The following is a 25,147-nucleotide window of genomic DNA, read 5'->3' as shown; positions in this document are numbered from 1 at the left end:
AAGTTCATTACAGCAGTTACCAGCCTCAGAAATCAGCAATTAACTGCACCTCAGATTGCAGCCCAAATAAATGCTTCACAGAGTTCAAGTAACAGACACATCTCAACATCAACTGTTCAGAGGAGACTGTGTGAATCATGCCTTCATAATCGAATTGCTGCATTAGAAACCACTACTAAAGGACACCAATACAAAGAAGAGACTTGCTTGGGCCAAGAAACACGAGCAATGGACATTAGAACAGTGGAAATCTGTCCTTTGGTCTGATGAGTCCAAATTTGAGATTTTGGTTTCCAACCACCGTGTCTTTGTGAGACGCAGAGTAGGTGAACGGATGATCTCCGCATTGGTGGTTACCACCGTGAAGCATGGAGGAGGTGTGATGTTGTGGGGGTGCTTTGCTGGTGACACAGTCAGTGATTTATTTAGAATTCAAAGCACACTTAACAAGCATGGCTACCACAGCATTCTGCAGCGATACGCCATCCCATCTGGTTTACGCTTAGTGGGACTATCATTTGTTTTTCAACAGGACAAATGACCCCAAACACACATCCAAGCTGTGTCAGGGCTATTTGACCAAGAAGGAGAGTGATGGAGTGCTGCATCAGATGACCTGGCCCCCACAGTCACCCGACCTTAACCCAATTGAGATGGTTTGGGATGAGTTAGACCGCAGAGTGAAGAAAAAGCAGCCAACAAGTACTCAGCATCAAGACTGTTGGAAAAGCATTCCAGGTGAAGCTGGTTGAGAGAATGCCAAGAGTGTGCAATGCTGTCATCAAGGAAATAAAAAAATAAAAAAGTATTTAACCTTTATTTAACTAGGCAAGTCAGTTAAGAACAAATTCTTATTTACAATGACGGCCTACCCCGGGCCAAACCCGGACGACGCTGGGCCAATTGTGCGTCACCCTATGGGACTCCCAATCACGGCCGGATGTGATGCAGCCTGGCAAAGGGTGGCTACTTTGAAGAACCTAAAATATAAAATGTATTTTGATTTGTTTAACACGTTTTTGGTTACTACATGTTTCCATATGTGTTATTTCATAGTATTGATGTCTTTACTATTTTACTACAATGTAGAAAATAGTAATAATAAAGAAAAACTGTTGAATGAGAAGGTGTGTCCAAACTTTTGACTGGTACTGTATATCAGAGTTAAAGCTTAAATTAATGTTAGACGTACAAAGTTCTGAAAATGTCCACTCACACACACTAAAATAAGAGAAAACAAACTAAGCGCCTCTAAAATATAACTTTGATATGATTTGTGCTGAGGCCTGTCCAACAGAGCCCGACACAAAATAAATTCAAACTATAGACGGGGAAACACGCAAACCCCTCTTTTAGTGATGATGTAGATTGTGAACTTTAGTAGTAAATCATTTTTGTTAGAAGAAAAAAACGTCAAAAAAGTTAAATCAAATTTTTGGTTAGAAGTATTTCAGAAGATGTTCTGAACAGGGAAGAGGAAGATATATACTTTTGAAAAAGGTGACAGAGAGGAAAGAGGGAAAGCTAGGTGGTCCCTCAGGGGTCACAAGGAGCACAGACCATAGAGTTCAAGATGATCCTGCCTCAGAAAATGGCCGCCCCAGTCCTCCTGTGTGACCCGCTGCGTACACCGACAAAAACATCCAGGGAGTCGCACATCGTTTTTGGAGTACAAGGGAAAAGAGAGAATGAATAATGAAATAAAAACGTAAAATATAAATTCCAACCCTCTTCACAGAGGGTTTCTTTTTGGTGGCAGCAAAAGGATTAAATAATGATAGATGACAGGCAGAAGGACAAGGAGGAAGAGGATGAAGAAGTGGATTGAGCAAATAGCCTAAGGGCAAATCTTAAACAACAGCCCTATTCCCCATGTAGTGTCTTACTATGGCCAAAGCCATCCATATCGTACGCAACATTTAACCAAAAGTAGTGCACTAAATAGAGCATAGGGTGTCATTCGAGGCAATTTGAGCCTTCAGCTTCACTGGGCCTTGGAGGCAGTGGTGATGGTGGAGACGGGCACTGGGACGGTCGCCGTGGTGACCTGGTGGTTGGCTGTGACCTGCAGGGCCCCTCCCCCGGCGGCTCCGGCCGACACCAGGCTGACGGGGTTGCTGGTGAGCAGGGACAGGTTCTGGGGGTTCAGGAAGAGGGGCTGCACCAGGTTGGGGGTGCTGCCGGCCGAGGTGTTAGCGAACAGCAGGTTACCACTCCCGTCCAGCGAGGTGATGGGGAGAGTGCCACCCGATGCCAGAGCTACAGGGTGAGGAAAGGAGGGACAGAGGGGGTTAGCTAGCTATTTAGCCATCGTCAGTTGGAGGAGAGTTACAGTAACTGTTGATTAATGGGGATGGGTAGTGTAGCTAGCTAGCTGCCGGAGCTGTGAAGAGTTCTGATTACGTCTCAGACACAACGATGTCAGTGACGAGACCAACGTGTGGTGAAGACAAGGAGGACAGGTGCACGAGTGTCAGGTATAGACTAGTTATACAGGTAAATAAATGTAAGGCAGTGGTTTTCACATTTTTTACGGAATAGGTTGGGAACCGCTGCTGTAAGGTACCGAGCAAAGAGAAAAGTACTTATATATATTGAGGTTGGATATACAGTATAAGTTCCAGCTATATAACATGAAAATAGCATATGTATATACAGTACTTTCAGAAAGTATTCAAACCCTTTGACTGTTCAACATTTTGTTGTGTTATAGCCTGAATTTTAAATGTATGAAGTTTAGATTTAGTGTCACTGATCTACACACAATACTCCATAATGTCAAATGTCAAAGTGTAATTATGATTTTAGAAATGTTTACAAATTAATTAAAAATGAAAAGCTGAAATGTCTTCAAAAGTATTCAACCCTTTTGTTATGTAAAGCCTAAATAAGTTCAGGAGTAAAAATGTGCTTAAAAAGGCACATAAGCTGCATGGACTCTGTGTGCAATAATAGTGTTTAACAGGATTTTTTAAATGACTACCCCATCCCTGTACCCCACACATACAATTATCTGGAAGGTCCCTCAGTCGAGCAGTGAAATTCACTTCACAATTTCAACAGATTCAACCACAAGGAAGCCTGTACAGAATAAAAATATTCAAAAAATGCATCCTGTTTGCAGTAAGGCACTAAAGTAATACTGCCAAAAATGTGGCAAAGAAATGTACTTTTTGTCCTGACTACAAAGCGTTGTTTGGGGCAAATCCAACACAACACAATGAGTACCATTCTTTGTATTTTCAAGAATGGTGGTAGCTGTATCTGTCACACCCTGATCAGTTTCACCTGTCCTTGTTATTGACTCCACCCCCTCCAGGTGTCGCTTGTTATCCCTGGTGTTTATATCACTGTGTTTCCTGTCTCTCTGTGCCTGTTCGTCTTGTATGTTCCAAGTCAACCAGTGTGTTTTTTCCCATGCTCCTGCCTTTTCTATTCTCTTTTACTAGTCCTCCAGGTTTTGACCCTTGCCTGTTTTCTGGACTCGCGTCGTCCGGGTTAGGGAGGGTTTGGCAGGTAGGGATATCCTTGTCTCATCGTGCACTAGCAGGCCCGGGTGCAGTGCATGCTAACCAGGTCGCTAGGTGCACGACGTTTCCTCCAACACATTGGTGCGGCTGGCTTCCGGGTTGGAGCAACGCTGTGTTAAGAAGCAGTGAGGCTTGGTTGGATTGTGTTTCGGAGGACGCATGGCTTTCGACCTTCGTCTCTCCCGAGCCCGTATGGGAGTTGTCGCGATGAAACAAGATAGTAACTACGAACAATTGGATACCACGAAATTGGGGAGAAAATGGGGTAAAAAAAAAGAGACTCACAGCTGTAATTGCTGCTGTATTGTACTCCGGGGGTTGAATACTTATATAATCACAATATACAGTGGGGCAAAAAAGTATTTAGTCAGCCACCAATTGTGCAAGCTCTCCCACTTAAAAAGATGAGAGATGCCTGTAATTTTCATCATAGGTACACTTCAACTATGACAGACAAAATGAGAAAAAAAATCCAGAAAATCACATTGTAGGATTTTTAATGAATTTATTTGCAAATTATGGTGGAAAATAAGTATTTGGTCACCAACAAACAAGCAAGATTTCTGGCTCTCACATACCTGTAACTTCGTAAGAGGCTCCTCTGTCCTCCACTCGTTACCTGTATTAATGGCACCTGTTTGAACTTGTTATCAGTATAAAAGACACCTGTCCACAACCTCAAACAGTCACACTCCAGACTCCTATGGCCAAGACCAAAGAGCTGTCAAAGGACACCAGAAACAAAATTGTAGACCTGCACCAGGCTGGGAAGACTGAATCTGCAATAGTTAAGCAGCTTGGTTTGGCTGTGGGAGCAATTATTAGGAAATGGAAGACATACAAGACCACTGATAATCTCCCTCGATCTGGGGCTCCACGCAAGATCTCACCCCATGGGGTCAAAATGATCACAAGAACGGTGAACAAAAATCCCAGAACCACACGGGGGGACCTAGTGAATGACCTGCAGAGAGCTGGGACCAAAGTAACAAAGCCTACCATCAGTAACACACTACACCGCCAGGGACTCAAATCCTGCAGTGCCAGACGTGTCCCCCTGCTTAAGCCAGTACATGTCCAAGCCCGTCTGAAGTTTGCTAGAGAGCATTTGGATGATCCAGAAGAAGATTGGGAGAATGTCATTTGGTCAGATGAAACCAAACTAGAACTTTTTGGTAAAAACTCAACTCGTCGTGTTTGGAGGACAAAGAATGCTGAGTTGCATCGAAAGAACACCATACCTACTGTGAAGCATGGGGGTGGAAACATCATGCTTTGGGGCTGTTTTTCTGCAAAGGGACCAGGACGACTGATCTGTGTAAAGGAAAGAATGAATGGGGCCCTGTATCGTGAGATTTTGAGTGAAAACCTCCTTCCATCAGCAAGGGCATTGAAGATGAAACGTGATTGGGTCTTTCAGCATGACAATGATCCCAAACACACCGCCCAGGCAACGAAGGAGTGGATTCGTAAGAAGCATTTCAAGGTCCTGGAGTGGCCCAGCCAGTCTCCAGATCTCAACCCCATAGAAAATCTTTGGAGGGAGTTGAAAGTCCGTGTTGCCCAGCAACAGCAGCAAAACATCACTGCTCTAGAGGAGATCTGCATGGAGGAATGGGCCAAAATACCAGCAACAGTGTGTGAAAACCTTGTGAAGACTTAGAGAAAACGTTTGACTTGTGTCATTGCCAACAAAGGGTATATATCAAAGTATCGAGATAAACTTTTGTTATTGACCAAATACTTATTTTCCACCATAATTTGCAAATAAATTCATTCAAAATCCTACAATGTGATTTTCTGGATTTTCTTTCTCATTTTGTCTGTCATAGTTGAAGTGTACCTATGATGAAAATTACAGGCCTCTCTCATCTATTTAAGTGGGAGAACTTGCACAATTGCTGGCTGACTAAATACGTTTTTTTGCCCCACTGTACTAGTGTACTATTTTCCATTAAAAAAAATATATATATATATATATAAATAAATCTTCCACTTTGTATAGATTGATGGCAAAAAATGACAATTCTATTCATTTTAACAACTCATTTTGTAACAACAAAATGGAAAAAGTCCAGGAATACTTTCTGAAGACACTGCATATGTGTGAGATGCAGAGTAATTAAACAGGTGTACTTGCCGCTCCATAGACCTTGGATGGTGGCCAGGGTGCTGTTGCTCAACATGGCGGGGTTTATAGCCCCTCCAAGCCCACCCGGAGCTAAGCTCAGCATGGCCCCCCTACACACAGAAACAAGTATAGTCAGACAGACAGAGACACAGTGATTCCAGTAGAGATTACCCTGAATTCCTTATTCCTCCCTCAATCCCTGAGATTATGATGATCATAGCAATGAGCGTTCAACTGCAACTATTACTACTATGACTATTCAAAATAGTTTCAACATGGCTTATATCATATTTTAGATATACATGGGCACTGGAAATATCTTCATGTAGTGTGTTGTGATCCTGCTCTGAAACCCTTTCCCGTCCTACTCACCCAGGAGTGAACTGTGAGGATGCCATCAGTCCTGGGTTAAGGCCAGCCATGGAGGCGTAACTAGAACTGGTGGGTAACTGGGCAGCTCCTTGCAGGGCCGCTGACAGCCCCGGTCCAGCCACCATCACCTGACCTGTCCCCAGATTGGTTGCTAGTGACGATGGCGCCTGCATGACCACCGTGTGCTCCTGGGTTCCATCCGTCTCCGCTGCCGTGGCCTGGAGGGCCGTGGGGGAGGGGCTTAGCGAGGTGGAGCTGGTCACAGCGGTAACCATGGGTGCCGTAGAGATGACAGATGCCGTGTTTGTGGTCGCTCCGATCGTCGTGCCTGAGACGGAACCCGGAGGGTGGTGTTTAGTTTTTAAGTACCAGGTGGGAAACGGGAAGGGAATTATGCCTGAATCCTAATTTGAGATTTCTTTCTTCAAATATGATCCTGTCCCTCCCCTTTCCCCGTGTACCTGTCAAGGTCAGGCCGGAGACGCTGGTGCTGGTGAGAGGCATCACTGGGTTTAAAGTGAGTGTGGTTGGTGTGTTACTGGTCACAAGGCTCGCCGTACTGGCCACCTGCACCAGGGAAGGAGAAGAAAAAGGCTTGAACATGGAATAGAAAAAAATACACTTTACTTGTGTGTGTGTGTGTGTGTGTGTAATGCATGCTTACACTGTGTATGTGTCCATGCATGCAAGTGCAAGTGTGTGTGGTACATGTACATGCCAGTGTGTTTTGTCAATACCAAGGGGCTATTGGGGGTGAAGATGGTTTTGATGGGGGTGCTGCCTGTCCCTGTGATGCTGTGTCCGCTGCTGGGGGGGTTGATCCGCTTCTCTTTCTGCCGACGGTTACAGAACCACACCCGGATCACCTCCTTCTCCATGTTGAGCTGGTCAGCAATTATGGTGATCTCCTCAGAGGTAGGTTTTTGGTTCTGCTTGAAGAGGGCAAAAGACCAGGTATTCCATTTCAGTATGGGGGAGTTCCTTTCAATATGGGGCAGTTCCTTTCAGTATGGGGCAGTTAATTTCAGTATGGGGCAGTTTCTTTCAGTATGGGGCAGTTCCTTTCAGTATGGGGCAGTTCCTTTCAGTATGGGGCAGTTACTTTCAGTATGGGGCAGTTCCTTTCAGTATGGGGGAGTTCCTTTCAATATGGGGCAGTTTCTTTCAGTATGGGGCAGTTTCTTTCAGTATGGGGCAGTTCATTTCAGTATGGGGCAGTTCATTTCAGTATGGGGCAGTTCATTTCAGTATGGGGCAGTTCATTTCAGTATGGGGCAGTTCATTTCAGTATGGGGCAGTTCATTTCAGTATGGGGCAGTTACTTTCAGTATGGGGCAGTTATTTTCAGCATGGGGCAGTTATTTTCAGCATGGGGCAGTTATTTTCAGCATGGGGTAGTTATTGTCAGCATGGGGTAGTTATTTTCAGCATGGGGCAGTTATTTTCAGTAGTTCAGTTTACCAGACACACTGAATTAATTCTTTTCCATTTCATTGATTCCCTTCCTAATGGTTTAAGTGCTAAAATTGATTGATGAGGTAAGTTAGTGAAGACAAGTGAGCGCTAATCTAGACTGTAACACTTCACTCACCTCCAGAAAGCTCTTTTCTAAGGCCACGCGGATGTTGGTCTCGATGCTGGTCCTCTTCTTGCGTCGGCGGTTGAGCCCCTCCATGCCCAGACCGGGGGACCCCAGGCCGCAAGGGCTGGACAGGGCCAGGTCAGACGACAGATTCTCTGCACAAACAGCACCGCGACAAGGGACAGGGATGGAGGTAAAGACCAGGTACTCTGCAGTGCATAATACGGTACACAATAGAGTACAAACACACACAGCTGTCGGTCAGCTCAGAGACATACCTGCATCGTTGAGCCACTTCTCCAGAAGTGGCTTCAGCTTGCACATGTTCTTAAAGCTGAGGTTCAAGGCCTCGAAGCGGGAAATGGTGGTCTGGCTGAAGTCGTTACCATACAGCTTGCCCATGGCCAGGCCAACATCCCCCTGGGGGAGACAGAGAGGGTTAGGTAGAGCTCTGCTGTTAACACAAACACACGTATGCACACTCATGCAAGCATACACACACACACCTTCCTGCAGTTCGCTAATACCCCAAACCACACACACAGAATGTACACACGTACACACACCTTCATACAGATCCCTCACAACACCAACCATACACCCACCTGTGTGAAGCCCAGTTTGATGCGTCTCTGTTTGAAGGTCTTAGCGAACTGTTCCAGCTCCTCCAGGTCGCTGGGCTCCTCCAGACTGGGTGTGTCCAGGCGTTTGGGCGGGGTCTGACTGTGGGACAGGGGCTGGATGGGCGTGGCTGCTATCGTGTGGGATGGAGTCGCTGGCTACAGGACGGAAGTATGGGGTTAGGGCTGAAAGGAAATGACAAACTAAACATGGTAGTGGTAGTTGTAGTGTCTGACCTGTGAGGCAAGGTTGATGCTTGGCTGAGTCTGCAGGAGGTTGGCTTGGCTTTGAGGTAGTTGAGTTAGAAGATTATGGGCTTGCAGGAAACCTGTTGAGAGAATTATGGAGACCATTTAAGAGGTACGAAAGGAGGGTGAGAGCGAGGACGGGCGAGTGTGTATGTTTGTGCACGTGTGTGTTCGTGCCTGTGTCCATGTGTGTGTGTGTGAGTGTGTGTAGTACATACTCTGCGTTGTGTACATACTCTGCTGGCCCTGCGGTGTCTGTGAGATGATGAACTGACCAGGCTGCAGCTGGGTGGCGATGTGGTGGCCAGGTTGAACCAGGACAAACTGGGGCATGGTTAGATTCTGCTGCTGCAGCTGCTGTAACTGCTGAAAGTCCTCACGCACACACCCACCGGGAGAAAGGAGCACACATTACTACAGGCACACACAGACACGTATAGTCACACACCACTCATGCTGATGTTGGTCATCTCACACACACACACACACACACAAATACAGGAAGTGAGGAACCCTCGTAACTACAGGGAAGCCAGTATTTATAAGTCTAGTCCTACAGGTAAGGGGGGTACAGGTCTACTAGAGGTGATACTGTAGCTGCTGCCTGCTGGCCTTTATTCTAGCTTCATTCTACAGGTGCACTCATTCATACAACAGAGATCAACAGAGGAAAGTTTTCATTAAGCTTCCACAGGGAGAAAAGGTTACAACGTACTACAGGTAACAGCATACTTATAATCATTCATATAACAGTGTTATACATGAGTACTACTAGGTAGATTTTACAGGTCCAGTCATTCATATAACAGTGATATAAAGGTGTACTACAGGTAGGTAACTGCTGAAGGTCGCCATCTCATACGGGTATCCCAGCTGGCTTAGCTGGCCTGGGAGATGAGTAGAGACAGAGGGAATCTGAGGGGGAATGATGTGAACATTACAGCTCTGTGTTTCCTGCATATTCAATTGATGACACTGTGGCTGTTATATGTTTTGAGGCAGTATTGGGTTTGACTTCATGATTTTATTTTACACCCCTTTCTAGAGCAGGTAGCAGGATACTCTGCCCCCTGCAGATTCCGTCTAGCCCTAGTGATGGGGTTGTGTGTGTGTGTGTGTGTCTATACACATTCTCATGTATTTGTGTGTGTGTATCTCTCTTACAGAGGTGATCTGGACGGGCTGGGACAGGGGCAGCTGTGTGATGGGGGTGGCTGCGGAGGCAGAGATGCTGGCCCCCGTGGTGCTGCTCTGCTGGCTGGCTGATTGCTGCTGCATGGCTGCTGCCAAGAGCTGGGCCTGGGCCTGCTGCAAAAACATCTGCTGCTGCGCTGGAGACAGGGTCAACTGGAGAGGGAAAGCGAGACGGGGGACGGGGGGGTCAAAGCGAAAGAGACGGGGAGACAGCGAGAGGGGGGGCAGAGAGAAAGAGGGAGATAGAAAGGCAGAGATGACAGATATTGTGGAGAGAGGGCAGAGAGAATGGTAGAGGGGGGCGCAGAGATAAAGAGAGAGAAAAATGTAAATGGAGTGAGCGGTTGGAAGAGAAACAATAGTATGTCAAGACAAATGCCCCTCACCATTCATTTCAAAATGTCAAAGGTCTTTCAAGTTGCAAAGGACAAAACTAGCAGTACATGTGATGCAGTGACTGAGTGCCTTAGGGCCCAACAGACGGAGAGAGGAGAGGACTCATGCATTTGGACGGGAGATGATGTTGGTGTTTGGAGAGGTTTCTCATCGCAGCCACTGGCTGTCTGATCTTTAGGTCACATGACTCTATCACATGTGAGGGCTTTCTGGCCATGCGACAGAATGATCATGGATGAGTATGACGCCTGGGCTCCCGGTCGCTCACACACAAACCAAAAGATGGTACCAGGGTGATGTTTGTCGTGGGGTTGGCATGATTGCACATGTGCACAAGCCCACACAGGCTACGTCCCAATACTCTTCTCTCAGTTCCTCCCACCAACACTGATCATAGCAGGAATTGGTAGAATGAATAAGGTAGGTAGATCAATTCCCATTCAATCTTTATATCGAATCACCGGTCACTAAGGAGAGGAAACAAGGAAAATAGTATTTGGACATAACCCCACCCTCTCTCTGGGTGTATCTCCTTCCGTTCATATGCACTGATCTGAGAACAGTGAAACCAATATACCGACGATACCTCCTGAGCATTTGCTGTTCTTTTAGATCAGTGCAGATGAGGAAGCCATAGAGATCCAGCACATTACAGACAGACAGATGAACCGACAAGCAGGCAGGCAGACAGCATGACACTTACTCCAGCTATCTGTCCCCCAGCCAGCATGAGCTGGGCCTGAGGCAGCACCCCCTGCTGGACGGAGGTTGGAATTGCACCCGAGTCTTCAGACTTGGACTAGGAGCAGAGTACATAGGATAACCTTATATAGAATAACCTTCCCAGATACATGTCATATAGACACAGGCGACTGCTGATAACTGTAAACTTGATGAGTGCAATACAGTTTTCCAGTCTCAGTTCAACTGCTTTATTTTACATTGCTCCTGATAACGACATGTTCCTGTTAAGTCCAGTCTCAAACCGTTGCATTTATCACGAGTCGTCTGTACATTATGTCGATCTGTTTTTGAATAATGATGTTGACTGATACTTATTGTACTCAGATGCCCTAATTCTTGCAACTATATCTGTCAGAGTCTTGACTAGAGATAAGGAGCAAGACCCATATTTTTACTGTTCAACATTGGAGTGGAGAAGAAGAGGAAAAACATATACACAGCAAGACAAAACACAATCCCACACACACTGCCACATAAACACAATCCCACACACACTGCCACACACACTGCCACATAAACACAATCCCACACACACTGCCACATAAACACAATCCCACACACACTGCCACATAAACACAATCCCACACATACTGCCACACACACTGCCACATAAACACAATCCCACACACACTGCCACATAAACACAATCCCACACACACTGCCACACACACTGCCACACACACTGCCACATAAACACAATCCCACACACACTGCCACATAAACACAATCCCACACACACTGCCACATAAACACAATCCCACACACACTGCCACACACACTGCCACATAAACACAATCCCACACACACTGCCACATAAACACAATCCCACACACACTGCCACACACACTGCCACATAAACACAATCCCACACACACTGCCACATAAACTGCCACATAAACACAATCCCACACACACTGCCACACACACTGCCACATAAACACAATCCCACACACACTGCCACACACACTGCCACATAAACACAAAAACAGGGCTTCAATAATAGGCAGCACACTGAAGGTATTCTCTAAATAGAAAATGATCGACACAAGGAAAGCAGGAGAGGAATGTACTGCAGCCCACAGAGAACAGAGAGAGGAAAGAGGGAGGGGTGAGTGGAGAAGTTCATTTAAAAAACTGTTATGCAGTGCATGTAAATTCTGCAGAGATTTGCATATTCTTCGCCATCTGTTTCCGAGCAACCGCAGAGCAGCTAATTAGCATACAGGGTTGATTAATCTGCCTTGTTGCCAGGCGATACCGAGAGAGCCTGGCTCATTTACATGTACTGTGTGTGTGTCTGTGTGTGTGTGTGTTAGAGCTGGGATGGTAAACCGAAAATGACGGATATTGCCTTCCTCTTACCGAAACATTTTACCTACGAAGGTAATTTTCTGTGATTTTGCTACACGACATTCCTGTAGATTGTTGTAAAAACAATATTTGGTCAACAGTAATAGCCTATGCATTATGTTGATTCCTGCTATGAAAGTATCTGCCCCATTTCGCTGTCGTATTTTGTGTGAGCGAGCCACTCTCACTCCCTCATCCTACTGTGAAGCACAAGCATATGACAGTTGCTCAAAATGTAATTGCGGGAAACATACAGTTTTCAAAGCAACTACTGTTGTTGTAGTTACGGAGGAGAGTCACAGCTTTCTGGGAGTACATCATGTATTTCTCACCTCTTGAATTCATGGCACAACTATACAACCAGAGTAGACTGTAGTTAGTATGGTGCGCAAAGCAGAGTGTGCCATTTATATAAATTAGCCTAGACCTAGTCCTGAAAGGTTTTTGTAGGACATTAGCCTACATTCACTGATAGCTTAATCAATTAGCCTACATGGCTATATAGCAACAATATCATATTTAGAGTAAGCATTCCAGCCCAGTGTTTTGAGTTCCCACTTCCTCAGGTTGAGAATAATACAGCTTATAGTCCAATATGCACAAAGATGTCGGCAGATTCTCTGAAGAACCAAAAATAAATCTGATCCTTCTGGATCCTATTTGACAGGTCGCAAATCAACATATCAACCATGCATTCCCTGGATATGTTAGATCGAATAGCTGACTTTTTGAATCATTGGCTACCATCTCAGTTTTCTTAGTTCGCACTGAAAATAAAAAATTATAGTGCCCTGCTGCTAATGTAAAGTAATAAAAAATAAAAGTTTCATATTTACTGTTTACGAGTAAAATAGTTAGATTTATCACGATATGGATTTTCTGTCCATATCGTCCGGCTCTAGTGTGTGTGGCTCTGTTCTGTTGGCATGTCTCTGTCCCCTCTCCTCATTTCAACTACACTTCTGCCAGCCTGGGCACGTGCAAAAAATACACCCACATATACTCAGATCACACAGACACACACACACAGACACACACTCTCTGGTAAAAGCAGCAAACCTGTGTGTGTTTTGGTCTGAGTGAGTGAGTGAGTTACCTGTTGGAGCAGAGCCTGTGCATGTGCATTGGTGATTGCGTTTGTGGCCTGCACCGTCTGCCTCTGAAAGTCCAGTCCATTCGTTTGGACTCCTGAGAACAGAAAAGCAATTAAGTCATCAGACACACACACACACTTTCACATACGCACACACAGCACACACAAATCGACACGTGTGAACATAACACAGTAGCCTCTAATTACAGCAACAGCACAACAACCCAATTAACTTTCACTGAACCTCTCTCTCTATTAGGTTTCTCAATCAACACAATAAAAACACACACTCTGTAGGACATTGAAGTGAGCAGAGTGCTGACCCGGGGGGTGTTCAGAGGGCACCAAACAGGACCACAGGTTTTTAAACAGAAGACCATTACCTGAACTTAAGAGTCTAATAACCAAGGACATTTTCTCTGTCCGTTTGTGACTATTTGAAACCGTTTGTGCCTCCTGAACGACACTCCAGGTGCGGGCAGCCAGAGCAATGCAGGTCACAGCAGGTAACTCACCTGTGTTTCCGTCCCCACTCTGACTCTCCATTGCACATTTACTAGTTTCTGATGGATTACTCATTCTAGAATCTGAAAGAGGCAGACAGACAAAACAGACAGACAGAGAGAGACTTTCACTCAACTGTCATCTAAAAGTAACGCCCCACCATCCCATCCCAAACCAGCGCCTAAAGCCCACATCTTTTAAATATCTGATGTCGTATGCCGCACTTAATACAATAACACTAGACAACTCCCACTCCTTCCAACAGAGTCTGATAATAATGTTTTCTAATGGGCTACACACCCACAACTACCTCTAGCCTACATGCAGAGTATTGTTTCCATACAAAACCAGGTTTAAAAAATTGCGCCAGGTAAAAATCTTACAATTAGAAAACGCCCCATTTAATACAGTGGAAATCAACATCTTCAACAATTAGAGGATACACTTTGAAGCACTTTGAAGCATGCCTTTACATGCATAAAAGCCCAGCAGGAAAATGTTTCATCCCCTTTTGACTTGTTCCTTGACGATCTCTCTCTCTCTCTCTCTCTCACACACACACATTTGAAATACTTTATTTGAATCTACCAATCAAATTGACAATGAAAAGATCCAAACATTTCAAAAGGTCCCTTTATGCATGGCATGTAAGGGTACAGAAAGCACCTCCCTCTCCAAACAGCTAGGCTGCCCACGACAGCTGAAACAGAGCAGTACCTAGCCAATTGCTTTGCCCTAGTTTTTATCAGGCCCGCAATCTGGAGGACACGCACTGCAAGGCTGTGCCAAATATCCGCGCCACCAGCTTGCACCTCTACCCGAGGATGTCCAAGCCTGCCACCAGGAGCTGGTATTTAAGCACCTTCTCGGCAAATGAGTAGCCCACTTCCAAAATGAGCACCTCTCCCTGGCCTCCCCCCACAACAACAATATCTGGTGTATTTGGTACCCCATCATCATCATCATCAACATCACAAACACACAACACCGGATCACATGACTCACCCACTTCTGTTGAACCTGTATTTTCCAGCATGCTTGCAAAAGCTGGCGGCGGCAGATAGGCTTGGTTCCGCCGGACAGCACACTGCCCCTCCTCTCCCTACTCCCTCTCTTCACTATCCACTGGTCAGTGCAGAGTCCAGTCAAACTACAGCTACACACACAAGACACAGACAGACTGGCACAGTCCACTGAACGCTCCACTGAACAACACTGAGACACAGCCTCAGCACTCCACTTAAGCCAATGGGTTTTAGACTAACAGCTCTCCCTCACTCTCAATCAATCTTTCTCTACCTTTCCTTTCTTCTCAACAGTCTCCCTCCTTTTCTCTCCCTCTCTCAGATTCGTGGCAGGATTGTCGCAACTACTGAAAAAGTTCTCTCTCCCTCTCTTTCTGGAAGAAAACAGAAACAACTAGTGCAGCTGGCTCCTCTCTCTCTCCCTCCACCCACCCCATTCTATAATGGAGTATAATCAGTATTCAGCTGATTAAAGCTGTATGCAAATCAGGCCCTACCTCGTTAGCGATTCAAGGCTTTGAAGTCCTGTAAGCAATTCATTTCACACTGGGCTCTGAAAGCTTTCTGCATAATTTAAAATCCATAAATATGTATCATTTCATTAGCATATTAATTGGATGGCTTTTTGGAGAACAATAAAAAACAGGGGAATATTATGATTTTTTTTTTTATAGATGTCCGGCCTCAAACTAAGCCCAATTACCGGCAGAATGCAGGCAGCAGAGTAATTAGCTGAGAGAGCCAGGTAAAAAAAAACTGGGCAAACAACTGCCCAGAATTCAGTGCGAGGCCTGTCGGCAGTGGTCTGGGCACGTTGGCGTGGAAAGGTGGCGGGTGCTAATAGAACTAATAGAATGTCTCGGACTGCTGGTCCCAAAGTCCGCCAGGAGTCACAGAGACCAGGCCTGGTTATTAATGAGGGCTTGGAGGTGGGGGGAATAAATAACTCCACCACGAGCCTGTCATTACTACCAGACCCCCTGTGGCTATGGCATTCCACTCTGCACAACTACTGAGACAGAGAGAGAGAAACAGAAATGGGAGGGAGGGGGGTGCTATCAGCTATGTTTATGAAGCGTGTGAAGATTAGCATATTTAGATTAGCTTTAAATTCCATTAGGCTAGTTGTTCTCATTCAGACGGCTTTTTTCCCATTTCACTCTTTTTAATCTAGTGTAGAAGAACATGCCTTGGAAGTTAATGTAGCGAGCAGGCAGGCGCCGACTGACAGAGTGGGGTGTCAAAGCAATGTTAAAATTAAATCTGACTGTTTTGTGGGGTAGACCTCTGAAAAATAGGGGGATGAACGTGTGGTTTTGCCTTGCTCAAAAAATCCTCAATAAAAAACTAAACCGAATTTGTCTCTTTTCTTGGCTCCCTTATCACACTAGTGACCAAGACAAACAGAGACTGAAGAAAGGGCATGACAAAGCAGTAGGGACAGTAATCAACAGTATGGACAGTAATCAAACAATAGCCTAAAAAAAGTGTTTTTGCAGTTGCAGTGTGGGGCATTATTAGACTAGTTTGTAGTACTTTTTCAGCCAAGGAAGCTAACGGCTAACCATTTTCGTCAGAAGGCCGATTTAGGCCAGGTTACGACACTGTCACGCCCTGATCTGTTTCACCTGTCCTTGTGATTGTCTCCACCCCCACCAGGTGTAACTTATTTCCCCCGGTGGATTTATCCCTGTGTTTCCTGTCTCTCTGTGCCAGTTCGTCTCGTCTGTTTCAAGTCAACCAGCGTGTTTTTCCCGTGCTCCTGCTTTTGCTATTCTCTCTTTTGCTAGTCCTCCTGGTTTTGTCCCTTGCCTGTTTTCTGGACTCTGTACCCACCTGCCTGACCAGTCTGCCTGCCCTGACCGCGAACCTGCCTGCCACTCTGTACCTCTTGGACTCTGATCTGGTTTTGACCTTTTGCCTGTCCATGACTATTCTCTTGTTTACCCCTTTTGGAACTAATATATATCAAACACTCAAACCATCTGCCTCCCGTGTCTGGGTCTGGCCCTGAGCCCTTATGGACACTTAAACTCACGTTCTCAAAGCCACAGCAAATGTTTCAACCACTAACTCTCCAAGTGTGAATTTGTTGATGGAAAAAAATAAGGTTCCCTCCCATGAAACAAGGACAGAGATACCCAAAAAACAGACACCCCATCTTCCTTCCTTCCAAACCACAACCACCCACTATACCCTCTTAATGCAAAACAAAAAGAGAAAACAGAAGGGTTCAGAGGCAAAGAGAAGTAAGGAGAAAGGCACTTTATTTAAACCACACTTGCTAGGGTGGCTCGCAAAATCCAACTGTGGATCGAACAATTCATTATGCAAATATTTTAGCAGAGAATATTTAATAGGTAAGTCATTAGCACTTTTTTATGGAAAGGCTGAGTGAATATAGCGGAACAGCTAATGTGAAAGGGAGACATTCAACGTGAGGCATAGCGAGTGTAGAATAATAAGCATATTCAAATTCCACTGACATTTAACTTCACCCATGGTATGTAAGTCACGGCAACACTTCAAACTAAGTTCCCATTAATATCATGTAGCTGAGTTAAGCCTATAGGCCTAAACTAGTTTGTTAATACAGTACATAGCATGTAACTGTGTGTGCATAAGGCATTTCACTCTTCTACAATTATGGTGACCAAATCTTTCTCCATTTGTCCTATTGATCATGCATGTCTCTCTCCTACTATTATAGACCTTTTAATAAAACAAGACGTTTTGCCACCAACTTTAACACTTTTTGGCAACTTGCATTTATATCTGAAAGGTATTGCCGGCAACATAGCCTGTACTTTTATTTTCCGCCAACCAACCTAGTCATGATTGTGGTAATATGTGTAAAATGTCCCGCCAGACCCTCAGTATAAATGTCCCCTATCATCATATAGCGGCTTGGCACGCTTTCAATTATGAACATTCTATTGTTGTTCTCCGACATCAAACTTGTTCTTGTTATTAAGAAAAAGTATAAACCTGGTATAAACACAAAAACGACAGTCTGCTTGACATTGAAGCATCCGAGTCCAAATAGCAGCATTACCTGCAACAGTTTTAAATTGTATTTAGGATATGTAAATCTAGCAAGCCAGGCAACTAAAAGACACTTTCTATACAATGTTTTGGGTTGTTGCAGTTTTGTTTATATTTAGCTAACAGCTATCTAGCTAGCCAGCTCATATACATTGAGTGTACAAAATATTAGGAACACCTTCCTAAAATTGAGTTGCACCCCCTTTGCCCTGGGAACAGCCTCAATTCGTTGGGGCATGAACTCTAGAAGGTGTCGAAAGTGTTCCACAGGGATGCTGGCCTATGTTGACGCCAATCAAATCAAATCAAATTTATTTATATAGCCCTTCGTACATCAGCTGATATCTCAAAGTGCTGTACAGAAACCCAGCCTAAAACCCCAAACAGCAAGCAATGCAGGTGTAGAAGCCAATGCTTCCTGCAGTTGTGTCAAGTTGTCTGGATGTCCTTTGGGTGGTGGACCATTCTTGATACACACAGGAAACTGCTGAGTGTGAAAAACCCAGCAGCGCTGCACTTCTTGACACACTCAAAACCGGTGCACCTGGCAACTACTACCATACCCCGTTCAAAGGCGCTTAAAATATTTTGTTTTGACCATTCACCCTCTGAATGGCACACATACACAATCTATGTCTCAATTATCTCGAGGCTTACAAATCACTTTAACCTCTCCTCCCCTTCATCTACAATGATTGAAGTGGATTTAACAAGTGACATCAATAAGGGATCATAGCTTTCACCTGGATTCACCTATGTCATGGAAAGAGCATTTTGTATAATCACTTTAATTACCTAGCTACAGACAGGTTATATCACATTATCTAGTGTACAAAGAGTTTTGTCCATTACTGGTCGTTACAGGAAAGCCCCATACAAACCACCGCAATACATTTTTCAACTAATCTGTATTATTTTTTAAATTTAATTTCACCTTCATTTAACCAGGTAGGCCAGTTGAGAACAAGTTCTCATTTAAAACTGCGACCTGGCCAAGATAAAGCAAAGCAGTGCGAAACAAACAACAACAGAGTTACACATGGAATAAAAAAGCGTACAGTCAATAACACAATAGAAAAAAATGAAGTCTATATACAGTGTGTGAAAATGGCGTGAGGAGGTAAGGCAATAAATAGGCCATAGCAGCGAAGTAATTACAATTTAGCAAATTAACACTGGAGTGATCGATGTGCAGATGATGATGTGCAAGTAGAAATACTGGTGTGCAAAAGAGCAGAAAGGTACATTTAAAAAGAATATGGGGATGAGGTAAGTAGATTGGAAGGGCTATTTACAGATGGGCTATGTACAGCTGCAACGATCGGTTATCTGCTCAGATAGATGATGTTTAAAGTTAGTGAGGGAAATATAAGTCTCCAACTTCAGCGATTTTTGAAATTAGTTTCAGTCATTGGCAGCAGAGAACTGGGAGGAAAGGCAGCCAAAGGAGGTGTTGGCTTTGGGGATGACCAGTGAGATACCTGCTGGCAATACCTTTTAAATGATTTGTTAGGCCAGACAAGCTCACAGAACGGGACCGCAGAGTGCTGAAGCGCATAAAAATTGTCTGTCCTCGGTTGCAACACTCACTACCGAGTTCCAAACTGCCTCTGGAAGCAACGTCAGCACAATAACTGCTTGTGGGGAGCTTTATGAAATGGCCGAGCAGCCGCACACAGGCCTAAGATCGCCATGCGCAACGCCAAGAGCCGGCTTGAGTGGTGTAAAGCTTGCCGCCAATGGACTCTGGAGCAGTGGAAACGCATTCTCTAGAGTGATGAATCACGCTTCGCCATTTGGCAGTCCGATGGACGAATCTGGGTTTAGCAGATGCCAGGAGACTACCTGCCCGAACGCATAATGCTAACTGTAAAGTTTTGGACACATTTTTATTCACCATAACAGGAAAATTAACACATTAGAAGGTAATTATTTACAAAAGATTTACAAGTATGGCAAACTGCTAACTTACTGTTTGTGGATGTGAAGAAATTAAAGCAGTTAATTTGCATTCTGTCCTATCTGAGAAATATAGAACTTGATCAATGCTGTTTGCTGCTTCAGGTTAGCATGACAACTGTTGCAGCAACAGGGTCAAAGATGAATGTCTCTTTGCTCAGTTCCCGCCAAAGTAGTGGCTCTGACTAGAGGGAGTACAGCTTCAACCGGAAGTTAGGAGTTAGGAGAACTTACGCATCAGGTTAGGATAATTAACGTGGCAGGTTAGGAGACTTAGGTTAAGGTTAGGAAAAGGGTTAGAGTTCATTCAAATGCTCTCCTAACCTGCTACGAAATGTAACTTTCGGTCATAGCTGTACTCCCTCTAGTCACAACCCACGATCATATAAACATTTCCCAATTGTTTTTAAAGGCAAAACACTGTGAATCCTATGTGAATGGCCTAGCCCAGTGTTAGCAGGGCTACTGGCAAACCGGATTATAGTACATTCCCAAAAATTATAACTGAACAACACTATATATTTTCATTTGTCTTTTGCCCCTTTGAGAATCTTTTTGGCCTTCTTCTTGTCCTAGCCTAGGCTACATCCCACACAGCTGTCTGGTCCCTTATCTTACCAGGTTAACTTTACCATGGTAATCTAGTACCAAGCCTACCTACTATCCATCTAGTCACATACTGTATAGTATATCACTATGTGCACATGACATACTCCTCTCGAACTAGAACAGCTTGTCTGTACGTACTTCATGCATACTTTTCAGATGCCTTGCATCTATTACTGAACATAATGCATTATTCATGAAAACCATGTTTACAACTATGAATATTCATAGACGGAACTCTCGGGATGGAATGGGATGAAAATATAAAACTGTGAGGAAGTGAGGAGGGTGAGTGTGAAAATTTGAAAATAATTTCTCACCACAAAGTAGCTTAGTTCATAATCGACCCAATTTTGTACTAAAAGCCCCCCCCCCCCCTTTTTTTTTACAAAGGACTTACTGAATGCTTCCCACAACAAGACAGGAACCCAACAAAATAAGTGAATGCTGTGCTACAGTGACAAGGATAACCTGATTTCACACTTTGCAAAAAGCACAAGACACAACACAGCAACATGAATACGATTATTTTTAATAAGTAACAGGGATGTAGCCTACAACTAAAATATGGACACAAACACACACAAACGCCTAGCCTAAGCAGCAAATAGTTTGCCTGGCTACCCAAAGTCCTTAATCCGGCCAAACGCTACGCCACGCCCACGGACGTTAGTTTATAAATCTGGATCTGAGTACCTCCCCACTGATTTCTAGAACGCATACACACTCTAACCGTTCTGTTTGGTCCCATTAACCGATGGGTTGGGGCAGAGCCATAACACACCTGGATAAAGCAGCGTTTAAAAAAATGTGTCATCGGCTTTGATAATCTGATTGGTTAGTGATGATCAAATCGCTGATGACTTTGTTTTGTATAACATAACCAGAAATTACTTCAACAATAGCAGTCTTAGACTGAAGTACAGTATGTAGTGAACATAGGGCAGAGGAAGAATTCAGTTTGAGTCATCAGGCAAGCAAATTGTGTAGTTGTCATATCTTTTGGAAAATGTGCTTGCTGGCTACAATAGACCTATAATATGACATCACATCAGAGCAAAAAGATTTGAACTACTTCAGCAAATCTGTATGTTTGTCTTAAGTGTTTATTATCATGGTGAAAACAGTGTCACGAGAAAAGAAAATGGGTGGGAGCCCTTGTCTGCCATTACATCAAACTGAGACCAAGACATTCATTGGATGTGGGCCTCTCTTGTGCCCCTGGCTGTCACGGAAGTACGCATGACCCTTCCCCGGGAAAAAATGGCACAGGTAGAATGGGCCTCGCCGACATGGATTGTAAAGAAACGGCATTCAAAACTGATGCTGAACACGGGAATCGCTCTCCACAAGAGGTGGGGAAATCCAAGGCATCGTTTTTAAATATCGGAAACGTCCCCAAATTAGGCATTCTACTTAAGTGTTTATTATATTCAGTCTGCGTAAACAAACGCCACCGATACCGACGCACACACAACTCAAGACAAGAGGGACTCGGTTGTGTGGGGCGAAACTTCAAAGCTCTCGTCCAAACTCAGACTAGCGAATGGCGAGACAATGGCGGCAACTATATTTTCCCTTTCGACCGTGAATGTTTTTAGTGGATTTATGGCGGCAGGAGCAGCATTTATATAACTGTCATTGCTATATTTTGGGGAATGTGGTCAAATAAAATAATCTAAATAAAATAAATTGAAAATCGTTTATTTCTTAAAACACATCCAGGAGGTAGGCAGCACCAATACGTCCTAAACATAAACAATACTAGTTAGGTTATACATTTCTTAAAGCGTTTAGGCTTTTATCTGCTAAAGAGAGCAGTACTATTGTTGATATCACGCTTCTGGAAAATAAACTAGCTCACGGGCTAGGTGCTGAAAATGGGCAGATTTGAGCTGCCACCATGGAGGGAAAAAAGATGGGTTAGCCTACTGTTAACCTAAAAACATGATCAATAGGCATATAAACTTAGTGGAGACAATAGGCATGGTCTATAACCGCCAAACTAAAGGTTTTGACATATTTTGCGGCGAAAGCGAGATAATGTCGAATAGTTCATGGTATATGCTGAACCCCGCATTCTCAATGACTACGTTATTATGCTCGGACAGGCCCACATGAATAACACAAAACAGGCTACAACGTCTGTATCGAGCACAAAGGCTGGGAAGATATAAAAACACGCTGCGGCCCTCCGACATCAAGCAAGTTAGCTTCTCGGCTTTCTATTATGCTACTGTAAATATGATTATAATGTAATATGCACAGCCGCTGGCTGTTGTTGGAAAAATGAATATGCAAACCTCCTCCAAGAAGCAGATAGGTTAACGCCACAATAAGCATAAACAGAAAGACGATCTGCCTAGTTTTAGCAGCCAAGCTAGCCATCTTATCAAGCTAGTACAGCTACAGTACAGTATTTGAGCAATATCTGAATATGGCATGTATAAAAACCACAGACACGTCGCCAATTACTAATAAAATATGCTAAATCGCATTTGTAGACAGGGGTATGAATATGTAGCGGCGTACAGTGCTCTAATCACACAAAGAAGGGATGCATGTTTTTTGCCTTTAATTTGTCATCGCACTGCAATAGCCCGTTTACCCCTCTGTCAAATATCCGCTAGCTGTGAATTAACTAAAATTACGCGTACAGCAGCAACATTGGGCTAACTCATTTTGTTGTCGCGTTTCTTCTGTGCTACATGGGTTGAGAGAAAGAGTGTTTGAATATGAGTATGAATATGTAAAATTCTGTAATGATTACCTGGTCCTGAACTCTCATCTTGACTCGCTGCTCCTCCATCCGCCATTTTGAATATTTAACCCGAAATCCCATCCCTGGTAGGAGGAAAGAGAGAAAACTACACACCCTGCGCGACGACTCATGTGCAAGTGCACTGTATTTACTTGATAAATACAGTTGGAGAAAGTATGCATAAATTATGTTTTTTTTAAATAATTGTATTATGTTTGCATGTGTTTATGTAACCCATGTTAGTAATATTCATATTATCCTACTATGTTAAATTGGAACTAAATTCATCTTAAAATATCCTTAATGTTGTCTGCTGCAAATACGGTATAATATTTAAGGAATCATTAATGGGGGGCTATTAGGTGTTTTATGGAAAATAATGAAGGACGTGGAAGGTATGTTCCACGACGCGCTAGCGTAACTGACCTTCCAGGGAGATGCATTGTTTTCCAGAAAACGCATAGAGCCCCTAGTTGATTTTTCATTTTAGACCATGGCCGTGGGGACCCGTCATTCTGGGCATTTAGCAAAAAAAAATATATATATATACAGAAAAATCCATGTTTTTTTAGTGGGGGGGGGGGGGGGGGGGGGTACCTGTGTCACATAAATAAATAAATAGAGAATTCATTGAGTTAATAAAGCCGCATACAAACATGGTCTCTTTTTAGCTTTCTTGAGTAAGGCAGCTCAAAAATGCAGGTGTTTCAGCCTAGCTCAGTGCTTTCTGTGGTGGTGGGCCAGCCAGCGGAAAATACGGAGTGTAAGTGTTGGTAATGTTCTCTAGTTGCCCCTTGATTATCTCAGTGTTCTGTCACTCGTGGGGACAGTACGTCACCGCCAAGTCTAAGGGTAGACCTAGAAAATTCAAGCCCCTTGGGTGCTACCATAGAGTTACATTAGAAGGTCGTTGGCCACAGATAAAATTATGTCAAATCATGTTTATTGGACTGATCATGTCAACATCATACTTTCAAAATCTTAGCTAGCAGTCATCATCATGAATCAAGTCGACAATCTACTGGCAAATCCTTTTTAATCTTTGTCATATGAAGAGAAATAATGAAAGATATTATAGCTAAAACGTATCGGTGCTCATCGGCCATTGGACATAGACATTACACAACAAGTTAAAAATCGCAAATTCAACAATGAGTAGTTTGGAAGGAATCAGTGACTGCAAGCATCGCAAAGCAATCACTATCCTGCTTTTCAGTAGAGTGTGGTTCCTACGGTTCTGACTTGGTGTACAGGGAGAACACTGTAAGAACGGTCCATGTTCTAAATTCTGTCGTTGTACATTTTAAAAGTGCTAAACAAATAGTTCTATTGACTACGTCCGTCCTAGCTCGCTCATGAATGTCTTAATCGAAATTACGGATTGCCTCTTATCTGCTTGTCGTCCCCTTATGCCCTAGTTTGTACATCTCAATTGTCATTAGAAACCACATCTGTTAAAGTAAGTCAGCCATATCAACTATGTTTTTTAAGGCAGTAAATGAGGCTGAATTATCTGTTTCGCTGCCAGACAAGGCTCCGCTGACAGCCAGGTGTAGCAGTGTTAGGACTGCTGTTGGGACAGCTTTATGTAGGCCTTAACATTTTGTGGGTACCGTTTGTCACCGTTATATTGCAATTAATGTATTGTTTAGTGTTGTTTTGTTGTGTTGTGTAGTGGCTTTGCTGGCACGCAAAACATTTTTTCTGTCCCACCAAGATTTACATGCTAAAATCACCACTGACCATGGCTATAATTGAACACATTTGCCACTTGAAATGTGTTCAACATCCAGTAATCAAACTATTAGTCCTAGATTGCTATTATGAAACTCGAATTCAACAATGCCAATAATTTTTTCAATTAGACTTTTGCATTTAAAAGAAGCTTAAACAAAACATGTAAGAATTAACTATAGCCATTGAATTCTACCGTGCCTATATACAGTGTTTTATAGGGAATTATAAAATGTGTGTGTCAAGCCCTGA

General features: G+C 43.8%; 1 protein-coding gene across 13 annotated transcripts; it reads right to left on the bottom strand.

Annotated features, from left to right (window-relative positions):
- Positions 1-1,075: 1,075 nt before the first annotated feature.
- Positions 1,076-23,283, bottom strand: pou2f1b (POU class 2 homeobox 1b). Of its 13 annotated transcripts, none has more exons than XM_031805372.1 (15): positions 23,171-23,283; positions 13,265-13,356; positions 10,778-10,873; positions 9,649-9,831; positions 9,313-9,399; positions 8,703-8,850; positions 8,473-8,564; positions 8,221-8,394; positions 7,894-8,035; positions 7,625-7,779; positions 6,771-6,965; positions 6,495-6,600; positions 6,034-6,361; positions 5,671-5,771; positions 1,076-2,259 (listed from the first exon to the last, which is right to left on the bottom strand). In XM_031805372.1, the coding sequence occupies exons 1-15, from the start codon at positions 23,214-23,216 to the stop codon at positions 1,985-1,987; spliced, it is 2,220 nt and encodes a 739-aa protein (XP_031661232.1). In that variant the 5' UTR covers positions 23,217-23,283; the 3' UTR covers positions 1,076-1,984. The 13 variants fall into 13 exon arrangements, with proteins under 13 accessions (XP_031661232.1, XP_031661235.1, XP_031661234.1 ...); XM_031805375.1 differs by lacking the exon at positions 23,171-23,283 and adding an exon at positions 14,771-15,262; XM_031805374.1 differs by lacking the exon at positions 23,171-23,283 and adding an exon at positions 13,777-13,868 and having other exon boundaries at positions 7,625-7,770; positions 8,721-8,850.
- Positions 23,284-25,147: the final 1,864 nt, after the last annotated feature.

This window comes from Oncorhynchus kisutch, linkage group LG26 (assembly GCF_002021735.2).
Source record: "Oncorhynchus kisutch isolate 150728-3 linkage group LG26, Okis_V2, whole genome shotgun sequence".
Lineage (NCBI taxonomy): Eukaryota > Metazoa > Chordata > Actinopteri > Salmoniformes > Salmonidae > Oncorhynchus > Oncorhynchus kisutch.
This window is presented reverse-complemented; position numbering and strand designations above follow the sequence as displayed.

Excerpts from the sequence above, each read along its gene's own strand:
- pou2f1b (XM_031805371.1), bottom strand. The coding sequence starts at position 13,840 with ATGAGTAATCCATCAGAAACTAGTAAATGTGCAATGGAGAGTCAGAGT. Across the intron at positions 8,851-9,312 it reads CCTTCAGCAGTTACCTACCT|CAGTTACAGCAGCTGCAGCA; the intron begins GTAGTACACCTT and ends GAGGACTTTCAG. Across the intron at positions 2,260-5,670 it reads CATCCAAGGTCTATGGAGCG|CTCTGGCATCGGGTGGCACT; the intron begins GCAAGTACACCT and ends CTCACCCTGTAG.